Source organism: Sapajus apella, unplaced genomic scaffold (assembly GCF_009761245.1).
Source record: "Sapajus apella isolate SASKATOON/1434 unplaced genomic scaffold, GSC_monkey_1.0 scaffold87, whole genome shotgun sequence".
Classification (NCBI taxonomy): Eukaryota; Metazoa; Chordata; class Mammalia; order Primates; family Cebidae; genus Sapajus; species Sapajus apella.
Window position 1 is genome coordinate 2,727,938 of NW_022437027.1, and position 11,863 is coordinate 2,739,800.

At 36.2% G+C, this 11,863-nt stretch overlaps 1 protein-coding gene across 8 annotated transcripts in view; it reads left to right on the forward strand.

The window, feature by feature from the left end:
• The window catches only part of CFI (complement factor I), a 61,700-nt gene that overhangs the window by 8,811 nt on the left and 41,026 nt on the right, over window positions 1-11,863 (forward strand). For 6 of the 8 annotated variants that reach the window (XM_032254768.1, XM_032254759.1, XM_032254761.1 and 3 more), the window contains exon 2: window positions 11,370-11,423. The exons of the other annotated variants lie outside the window; for them this stretch is intronic. In XM_032254768.1, the coding sequence (XP_032110659.1) occupies window positions 11,403-11,423 (21 nt within the window). In that variant the 5' untranslated portion in view covers window positions 11,370-11,402. The remainder of the gene's footprint in view (window positions 1-11,369; window positions 11,424-11,863) is intronic. 8 annotated transcript variants of the gene reach the window in all.

Here is an 11,863-nt window from a genome sequence, read left to right on the forward strand (position 1 = left end):
TTTAGATACTTACTGATGATTGCCAACTTTGGTGGCAATCCAAAAGTATCTTGTCTTAATGCCAGCTTGTAGAAGAAAATATTTAAAGAAATACTTAAGAAAACACAGTTTAAGATTTTTGTAACTTCTAAAATAGTTGGCATCATCATTGCAATGTTTGTAATGAGAACAAATGGAAATAACTAAATGCTTATTAATAAGACACTGGAGGCCAGGAGCGGCGGCTCACGCCTATAGTCCCAGCACTTTGGGAGGCCGAGGCAGGCGGATCATGAGGTCCAGAGATTGAGACCATCCTGGTCAACATGGTGAAACCCCGTTTCTACTAAAAATACAAAAAGTAAAAAATAGCTGGGCCTGGTGGTATGCGCCTGTAGTCCCAGCTACTTGGGAGGCCGAGGCAGGAGTATTGCTTGAACCCGGGAGGCAGAAGTTACAGTGAGCCGAGATCGTGCCACTGCACTCCAGCCTGATGACAGAGGGAGACTCTGTCTCAAAATAAAAATAAGACACTGGTTAAGTTATTGTATATCCAAAATTGAACTAGTATGTAGCTATTGAAATGACATGTTTATTGAAATGAAGTCCTTACTACAATTTTGTTTTTATTGAAGAAAAACACAGGCGTATGTGTGTAATATGCATACATACATAAATGCATACTTATACCTACTTATATATATGACTAAAAGATCTTGCAGTACATGTATCAAATAGTTAATCGTTGCTACCATTGACTAATAAGATTACTGGTGATACTATTTTATACATTTCTGAATTTCAGAATTCAAACTTTTTCTTTTTTTATTTAAAATTAATATATATTACTTTATAATTAGAAAAATTACTTTTTGGAAAATAAGAAATATTTCTGCTCCCTTTTCCATTCCTGAAAAGAGCCTCTTTCTTTTATTGAACAGTCTTCCAAAAACAAAGTTGCCTTCAATGCTTTAAGAAACAGCATTTAAAAAAGGGTTAATCTCAAATTCATGAAAATTTCAGAACTTAAAATATTTGTTTATCAAAGAAAGTGGAATTTTTAATTTCTGCTTGCTGAGAAGTAACCATTTTAAATGGTTACTCTTACAGATAGTATAATTAGTGTTCATATAGTTTTAAAACAAATCTAAATTTTCAAAACTAAATGAAGTATGTGCAGCTGGGATAAATTTTTAAGAGCTGGAGGTAGATTTCTGCCTGAGGGATAAAAGGTATCTCCTTCCTTATTTTTTGTTGTTTAATCAGAACCTCCTGAGGGACTGATGCAAAGGTAGATGATATCAATGACTGGGATAGATGGCAGTGAGATAGAATGAAGTCGTTCTGAATAGTAAAATAAGAAAAGCAGTTTTACTGAACCTACTCAGACAAGGAAACTCGGCGATTCAGAAAAGATGAAAAAGAAACCCACAGCACTGGGAGTGGCTGCTGGGACCTTCTGATAGTAAGAGTAACCAAAGAATATTCAAGAACAGGGAAGCTGGCTGAGTCTAGGGGTTCACACATGTAATCCCAGTACTTTGGAAGGCTGAGGCAAGAGGATTGCTTGAGCCCAGGAGTTTGAGGCTGCAGGGAGCTGTCATCATCCCACTGTAATCCAGTCTTGGTGACAGAGCAAGATCCTGTCTCAAAAATAAATAAATAAAACAGAAGCCAAATGTTTCAGTCAGCATAATTACCTACTATAATTGTGCTGTGACATAATCCCCAATTGATACCTTAAATTTTATTTTACCCTAAAATTTCATTACAAACTCAGGCATATAAGCTTGGCATTTTAGAGAGAAAGAACTAGGGTAATGTTAAGCAGAATGACAACATCCTGGAAAGGAAGGGTGGCACACGGGAGGGTGTGCAGTGCAAGTGATGGCAGTGGAAATGACAGAGTAGGCAGATCCACGAAAACAAAAAATCCACTTCCACAAAAACCAAAGAGAAGCTGTCAGATCCAGGTTTTTTTAGAACTCTGGAAAACAGTCAAAGGTTTATAGCACCTAAGCAAATGTTGAATGAAGGAACAGGCAACTAAAAATGGTAGAAAAGCTTTGTGGCATTTTGTGTGTGTGTCCTTTGTGTCCTTGCCCCATACTCTCCCTGATTTGGCATTGGTCTTGAAGAATAGCTGTGTACATTTCTCACTCAGGGAGGGGCCTGTTCCCTAGCACTGGAAAGAAGAGAGAAGACCTTATTCGAAAAGAATTGTGTTTGTCTTTTCTATCCTAAGACCTACCTGAAGGACAGACCCCAGGCACTTGTCTTGGTTTCACCTAACTCAGAACTCAAAGAAGAAAAGCATTAGTATTACAAAGCACAGGCCTTATAAGATTAATGAACAATCTCAGCTGTCTGGGGCAAAGGATTACAGTGGAGGCACACAACAGAACACCAAAGCATGGGGAAAAACTGAGAGAGATCCTATGGGAAATTAGGTCATTCAAAAGTGCCTGTATGTATTGGAGAGTTTAGGAAGCAACATACACGCTCAGGGCAGGACACGTGTTCAGAAAGACCTCAGAAGACTCTGAGCTTGCACCTCTGGAGGATGTCTTGGTTCAGTGCAAGTGTGAGGTGAAGGCTAAGGTAGAGTTGCAAATGGCCTGCATAAGTGCCCAGGATAGAAACAATCTGCAAAGACTGGGAGAGGTTTTGATTTTTTGCGCTCTCTCTCTCTCTCTCTCCTCTCCCCTTTCCCATCTCTACCCTCTCTCCCCTCTCTCCTCTCTGTCTCTCCTGTTGCATTGAAGGAAATCTCTGTCTTTATTCTCTTTGTAGCAATTGTGAATGGCAGTTTGTTCTTGATTTGGCTCTCTTTAAGTCTGTTGTTGGTGTATAAGAATGCTTGTGAATAAAATACCTAGGAATACAACTAACAAGGAATGTAAAGGACCTCTTCAAGGAGAACTACAAGTCACTGCTCAGAGTAAACACTTTTAACAGGTAATTCCCCTTTGATCTCCCACTGAGAGAGCCATCCGGCACAAAGTCTTACTTACATGAGTAAACAGGAGACAAAGGGATGTGGGGTAAACATTTAACTGGGAAAGCCTCGTCTCTATCTTCTCCCTAACTTAATAAAACCTTTCTGCCTTCCAAAAGGCTTGAGACCATAATCTATATAATCTATAACTTTCCCTAAATATTTTCTGTAACATTTTGCCAACCACCCTAAGTGAATCTCAACACCAATTATCAAAACCAAAGATAAAGAAAGTCTTGAAAACAACATAGTCATGAAATTCTCCATAAGATTAGCAGCAGCTTTCTCATCAGAAACCGTGGAGGTTAGAAGGGAGTAAGATGACAATTTTATTTGTTGAAAGTAAAAAACTGTCAACTGAGAATTCTATATCTGGCAAAACTATCCTTCAGAAATGAAGGAGAAATGAAGAATTTCACAGATAAATAGAAGCTGAGGGAGATCGCTGCTACTAGACCTACAAGAAATGCACTACAAATGACTAGATGTGGTGGCTCATTGCCTATAATCCCCAGCACTTTAGGGGAATGAGGCAGGAGGACTGCTTGAGCCCAGGGGTTGAAGACTAGCCTGGAAAGCACAGCAAGAGTCCATCTCTATAAAAAATAAAATTAGTGATATGTGGTGGCGTGTATCTGTAGTCTCAGTTACTCAGGAGACTGAGGTGGGAGAATCACTGGAGCTCAGGAGTTCAAAGCTGCAGTGAGCTCTGACTACACCACTTGATTCAAACCTGGGCAACAGAACAAGATCATCTCTAAAATGAAATTAAATTAAAATAAAGAAATGCAGTACAAGTCAGAGAACCCTACATACTGAAGTGAAAGGACACTTGGCAGTTACTTGAAGTAATATGAAGAAATAAAGAACCTCAATAAAGGTAACTACACAGGTAAATATAAAAGCCGGTATTATATTATTTTGGTTTGTATCTCTTCTTTTTCTTTCCCACATGAGTTAAAGACAACTGTATAAAATTATTATAAATCTATGTTAACAGTGCACAATATATAAAGATGTAACATATGACAATAATGACATAAAAGAGGGAATGGAGCAGTATAGGAACAGAGTTTTGTATGCTCTTGAAGCTAAGTTGTTATCAATTCAAACTAGATTATTATAAATGTAATTACTATTGTAATTACAAATGGAATTACAATTGTAATCTTCATAGTACCCAAAAAGAAAATATCTAAAAATATATATACAGAAGGAAATATAAAAAGGGAACCAAAAGAGATGACTACAAAAAAATCAACTAAACACAAAAAAGGTCAGTAATGGAGAAATGAGAAACAAAACAGTTAAAAGACATGCAATAAATAAATAGCAAATAGAGTAAGCCCTTTCTTATCAGCAATTACTTTAAATGAAAGTGGATTAAATTCTATTATCAAAAGACAGAAATTGGCAGAATCAATTTTTTAAAAATTATGATTCAACTATGTGGTGTCTAAAGAGGCTCCCTTTAGGTCCAAAGAAATAAAGGATGGAAAAGATATTATGTGCAAATAACAACCAAAAAGAGCTAAACTGGCTATACTAATACCAGACAAAATAGACCTTAAGTCAAACACTGTTACAAGAGATAAATTACGTGATATGTTAATGAAAGGGTCAATTCATCAGGAATATGTAACAATTACAAACATTATACACTAAACAATAGAGCCCCAAAAGATACGAACAAAAAGTTACAAAATAGAAGAGAGAAATAGACAATTCTTTTTTTTTTTTTTTGAGATGGAGTTGTCCAGGCTGGAGTGTAGTGGCATGATCTCAGCTCACTGCAACTGGTTCAAGTGATTCTCATGCCTCAGCCTCCCGAGTAGCTGGGATTACAGGCGTGCACCACTACCCTCAGCTAATTTTTGTATTTTTAGTAGAGACAGGGTTTCACCATGTTGCACAGGCTAGTGCTGAACTCCTGACCTCAGATGATCTGCCCTTAGCCTCCCAAAGTTCTGGGATTGCAGGCATGAGTCACCATGCCTGACCAGAAATAGATAAGAATATAATATTGGTTGGATGCTTCAATACTCCATTTTTTATAGTGAATAGAAGGTCAATAAGGGATAGAGAACTTGAACAGTACTTTAAGCCCAGTAGATGTAATAACTAGACATATATGTAACTCTGTACTCAATAGTAACAGAGTACACATTTTTCTCAAGTGCATGTGGAACAATTTCTGAGATAGACATTTGTAAGACTTTTTGTCAGACAATGAGTCTTAATATATTTTTAAAATATTGAAATTATACAAAGTAGCTTCTCTAACCACAATGGAATAAGACTGGAACAAATAACAGAAAGAAAATTGTAAAACCTACAAATATGTAGAAATTAAACAACACATTCGTAAGCCACTAATGGTCAAATAAGAAATCACAAGGGAAATTGTGAATACTTAGAGATAAATGAAAACAAAACACAATACATCAAAACATGATATGCAGCGTTAAAGAGAAATGTATAGCAGTAAATGCCTACATTAAAAAAGAATAGAGAGCCCAGAAATAAGACTGCACACCTATAACTATTTGATCTTCTACAGATCTGACAAAAAGAAGCAATGGGAAAAGGAGTCCCTATTCAATAAATGGTGCTGGGATAACTGGCTAGCCATATGCAGAAAGTTGAAACTGGAACCCCTTCCTTAGACCATGTACAAAAATTAATTCAAGATACATTTAAAAAAAATTAAATGTAATACCTAAAACTATGAAAATCCTGGAAGACAACGTAGGCAATATTATTCTGGACATAGGAATGAGCAAAGATTTCATGATGAAGATACCAAAAGCAATCACAACAAAAGCAAAAATTTACAAATGGGATCAAATTAAACTAAAGAGCCTCTGCACAGCAAAAGAAATTATCAACAGAGTGAACAGACAACCTACAAAGTGGGAGAAAATTTTTGCAAACTATGCATCTCACAAAGGTCTAATATCTAGTGTCTATGAGGAACTTCAACTAATTTACAAGAAAAAAAAAAACATTAAAAAGTAGGCAAAGGACATGAACAGACACTCTCCAAAAGAAGACTTATGTGCACCAACAATCATATGGAAAAAAGCCCAACATCAATGGTCATTAGAGAAATGCAAATCAAAACCACAATGAAATACCATCTCACACCAGTCAGAATGGCTACTATTAAAAAGTCAAAAAATGACAGATGCTGGTGAGGTTGCAGAGAAAAAGGAATGGTTATACATATTTAGTGATAGTGTAAATTAGCTTAACCATTGTGGAACACAGTGTGGCAATTCCTCAAAGACCTAAGAAGAGAAATTCCGTTCAACTCAGCAATCCCACTACTGGGTATATACCTAAAGGAACACAAGTTGTTCTATCATAAAGATACATGCACACATAAGTTCATTGCAGTACAATTCACAATAGCAAAGACATGGAATCACCTTAAATGCCCATCAATGGTAGACTGGATAAAGAAAATGTGGTACATATACACCATGGAATACAATTCAGCCATAAAAAAGAACAAGATTACGTCCTTTGCAGGAACATGGATGGAGCTAGAGGCCATTTCCTCAATAAACAAACACAGAAACAGAAAACCAAATACCACATATTCTCATTTATAAGTGGAGGCTAAATTATGAGAACACATGGACACATAGAGGGAACAACACACACTGGGGCCTATCAGAAGATGGAGGGTGGGAGGAGGAAGAGCATCAGGAAGAATAACTAATGGGTACTAGGCTTAATACCTGGGTGATAAAATAGTCTGCACAACAGACCCCCATGACACACGTTTACATATATAACAAACCTGTACATGAACTTCTGAACTTAAAAGTTTTAAAAAAGAGTAAAGATTTCAAATTGATAACCTAACTTTACAACTTAAAAAGCACAACTTCTTTAGAAAAAGGAAGAGCAAACTAAACTAAAAGCTAGCAAAAGAAATGAAATAATAAAGGTTAGAGACAAAAAATATATAGTAAGATGGTAGAATCAATGAAATCACAAGTTGGTTCTTTGGAAATAGCCACAAAATTGTCAGACCTTAGCTAAACTGAAAAAGAAAAAAAAATAGAAGATACAAATAACCAAAATTAGAAGTGAAATTGTAGATACTACTACTGTTCTTACAGAAATAGAATGATGAGAGAATGCAGCCAGGCTTGGTGGCTCACGCTTGTAATCCCAGCACTTTGGGAGGCCAAGGTGGGCAGATCACCTGAGGTCAGGAGCTGGAGTTCAAGACCAGCCTGATCAACATGGAGAAACCCCATCTCTACCAAAAATACAAAATTAGCCAGGCATGGTGGCACATGCTTGTTTCCCCAGCTACTCAAGAGGCTGAGGCAGGAGAATTGCTTGAACCTGGGAGGCAGAGATTGTGGCGAGCTGAGATCTTGCCATTGCACTCCGCCTGGGCAACAAGAGCAAAACTCCATCTCAAAAAAAGAAAAAAAAGGAGAATGCTATGAGCAACTATGTCAGCAAATTAGATAACCTAGATAAATTAATAAATTCCTAGAAACACACAAATCACCAAAACTAATTAAAGAAGTAACAGAAGATCTGAACAGACCTATAACAAATGAAGGTATTAAGTCAGTAATTTTAAAATTTCCCAAAAAGGAACTATCTATAACCAAATGGCTTCACTAGTGAATTCTACCAAACATAAAAAGAGAATTAACACTAATTTTTCTCAAACACTTTCAAAAGGTAGAAGACCTACCTATGCATTCTGTGAGGCCAATATTACCATAATACCAAAGTCAAAGATACCACAAGAAAAGTTGCAAAATAGAGATGAAGGTTATCTTCACACCATATCAAAAACTCCCAAAGATTTCCAGTATTCTTAATTTATTTGTGTAGATCCAGATTTCTTTCTGTGATAATTTTCCTTCTGCTTGAAAGAATTTAAGAAAAATTTTCTTGTGCAGATATGCTGCTGGCTAATTCTTTCAGCTTTTGTGTGTCTTAAAAGGTTATTCTTTTGCCTAAGTTTTTGAATGATATTTTTGCTGGGTATAGAATTATACGTTGCCAGTATTCTCTTTCAGGACTTTAAAAATGTTGCTGCATTGTCTTCTCATTTGCATTATTAATGAGAAATGTCATACTCATCTTTGTTTCCCTGTACATAGTCTGTCTTTTTTCTTTGACTCTTTTGGAGATTTTCTTTTTGTTTTTGGTTTCTGAGTAATTTGCGTATGATGTATTTGGTGGAGTTTCCTTCATGTTTCTCCTGCTTAGGGTTCATTCCCCATTTGTTGGGTCTGTGTGTTTATAGCTTTCTCAAATTTGGATAAATTTCAGTTATTATTTCTTCAAATATGGTTTTTGTTCCCTCATTTTGTCCTCTTTTTTTTGGAGACTCCAATTTCAGATCTGCTAGAAGTTGCCCTGCAGTTCCTTTATACTCTATTCTTTCTTTATTTTTTTTGAGACAGAGTCTTGCTCTATCACCCAGGCTGGAGTACAATGGCATGATCTCTGCTCACAACCTCCACCTCCTGGGTTCAAGTGATTCTCCTGCCTCAGCCTCCAGAGTAGCTGGGATTACAGGTACACACCACCACTCCTAGCTAGTTTTTTGTATTTTTAGTAGAGATGGGCTTTCATCATATCAGCCAGGCTGGTCGCAAACTCCTGACCTTGCAACCCCACCTCAGCCTCCCAAAGTGCTGGAATTATAGGCATGAGCCACTGTGCCCAGCCATTTTATTTTTTATTTTTTAAAATTTTATTGTAGATGGTTTCCATTGATATGTCTTTAAGTTTCCCAGTCTTTTCTTCTGCAATGCCTTATTTGTTTTTGGTTTCATCAAGTGTATTGTAGTTTTGCTCCCTAGGAGTTCAGTTTAGATCTTTTTATATCATCTGTGTCTCTATTTTTGAACATGTGGAATACAGTTATAATAACTTTTTAAATCTCTCTGCCTGTTAATGCTAACATCTGTTTTTGAATTCTAGGTAAGTTTCAATTGCCTGTTTTTTTCTGCTTATCATGGGTCATATTTATGATTTATCTGCATGCCCTACTATTTTGTATTAAATGTCAAATACGAATTTTGCCTTGTTGGATGCTGTTCGTACTGTAATATGTATTTTAAATTTAATTTTTAAAAAGTTTACAGATTTGATTATGTATCTGAATTTCCATTTTAAAATATTCACTGTTTGCATTGTCATCATAATCCATTATTCCTTTCATTTTATCATTTTTGCTAAAATAATTTCTGGTATGAGGATGTTTTAAAAGTGTCTGTGCTGTGTGAAAAATATACTAGACTTGCCATTAGTCAGTAGACAAGCAATTTTTGCCAGTCATATTCCAGATAAAATGCTGGTTTCTTTAATGTATAAGGAGTTACTACAAAAAAAAAAAAACAAAAAAAAAAAAAACAAGAAAAAAGTATAATTACATCAGTGAAAGATATGGTTAGCATGTGAAGAAAGAAGAAAAATCTCTCTTAAAATTCGAGCATACTGAAGATGCTCAACTTCACTCGTAGGAAAAAATGCAAGTAAAAGTTTGCTCTGGTAACATTTTTACATATCAAATTGGCAAAGATCAAAAAGAGTAATAATATATACTCTGTAGTCAAGAGTATGGAAACTAGGTATTCTCATATATTGATGATGAGAATGAAATTTAAAACAACCTTTGTAGAGCAAAATTAGCCAGTATCTTTCAGGATATTAAAATTACTGATTTCTTTGATTCAGCAATTTCACTTCCAGGGAAGTATCTGGCAGATATACTAGGCATATGTGAGAAATGATGTGTATTATTTAAGGATATTAATCATAGCATTATTTATAATAGCAAAACATTAGACACTATCTAAATGCTCTTTGGGGGCTGGTTATAGGGTCACTAGATACAAATGCACTGATGTTGGGGTGCAGAATGGAGAGTTACATGGGCTCATATATACATTCATGATCTCTAAAAGACGCATAAAGAGCTGTTAAATGGTTACCTCTGAAGTGGGGCCTGAGTGGATTGAGAGGATAAGGCAAGTAAGGGAACATAACTTTTACAGGCACATTTTTGAACCTGTTTGAACATTTCTCTATGTTTCCTATTCAAAAAAAATCCATTAAAAACTTAAAAATAGACAAAATTTTAGCCATCTCGCATTCATTATGAATAAAACAAGACCAGTTAACTAGACAACTGGTTTTATTTTTAATCTCTGAGACAAAATAATGAAGTGGATTCCAAAACAATATTTCCAGTTTTTAGAGACTAAAAAATAGCACTCAAGAACACATCCTATCTGACTACAGCATACAGCATCTTCCCACAATTCCCAACATTCTGATTCTGGAAAAAGAAGGGTATTTATTTTTAAAATAAAAACAAAAGACAACAAATTATCAAATTTCTTATGTGAATTGGAACAACTCATTCATAGGTATTATCAGAGAAACATGAACTCCTTATTTTTTAATCTGAATAGAATGGTTGCTGGTTTGAAGGGTGTCTGTGGCATCACTTTATATCAAAAGCAGGGCTGCTCCCAGGTACAATGCAAAATGGGCAGCTCCAAGGAGAGAAAAAAGTGAAGGAAAAATTGCTAGTAAAGACCGTGATGGGGAGAACTAAGGCCATAGGGGACCTACAACTCTTTCAATGGAAAGGTTTCTGATAGGGTTGTTAACTCTTGGGATCCAAGTTGCTTATTCTCTTCTGGAAGAAAGACAATATTTATATTGTTGACAATTTTTGAAAGTTTTCCAGCTTTTTTCTCAGTGTTTTCCAGGGAAATTGTCATTGTACCAGTTGGTTAATGCCATAATAACAAAAGCACCACATAATCTCAGTCATATACAACTTTAGTATAAAAGTCTGTAGGTCAGTGGGGAATCAGCTGACCTATGCTGGGCTCAGCAGGGTTGGTTCTTCTTTTTATGTCTGTGCTAGCCTGGTCATGCTCTTCTCCTAGCTATGGCAGAGAAACACAAGGACAAACCCAGTTGCACAAGTACTTTCCAGGCATCTTTCAAAGAACAGGGAAATATACCCTGTCCCCAGTAAAGCATACAGTAAAGAACTAGGATGAAATGAGGATAGAACAAGGGGCGTTATAGGCAATCTACCAAAATCATCATCATACTCACATTTATACAGGATCTTAAATGTTTGTGTTTCCCATGTATTTTCATCTGATCCTCACAGTATCTTTGTGTGAACATTATTTTTATTTTCTACATTTTATATAAGAGAGTACAGGATCAGAGTGATAGTCAGTCATCCAAGATCATACAACTAATTAGCAATAAAAGGGGAACATTCCGATTATACCCAGAAGAAAGAGAAAGGGGTGGACTTTTCCTTGCTTTAATCAAAGTTGATCATCTTTTTAAATTTGTTTGTTTATAGGCTAAATATGGAACAGACAGACAAAACAGGGCAATGAAGAAACCTGAGGATAAGGTATGTAGCTATATACTGGGTTGATAAGGTTCAGAAAGAGGAGGTTGTTTTATTTCTTGTTTTCTAATGAACAACGATCTAAAATTGTTTCATTGGTCTCCTGCCTAGAGAAAAAAAGATAAAGTTTATGTAATAATTGCTATTTCACTGCAAATACCAAAGAAAGAATTTTTAGGCTGGATGTGGTGGCACATATCTATAATCCTGGCACTTAGGAAGGCCGAGGCGGGCAGATCACGAGGTCAAGAGATCAAGACCAGCCTGGCCAACGTGGTGAAACCCTGTCTCTACTAAAAATACCAAAATAAGCCTGGCATGGTTGTGTGCACCTGTAATCCCAACTACTCAGGAGGCTAAGGCAGGAGAATCGCTTGAACGCATGAGGCAGAGGTTGCAGTGAGCTGAGATTGCACCACTGCACTCCAGCCTGGGCAACAAAA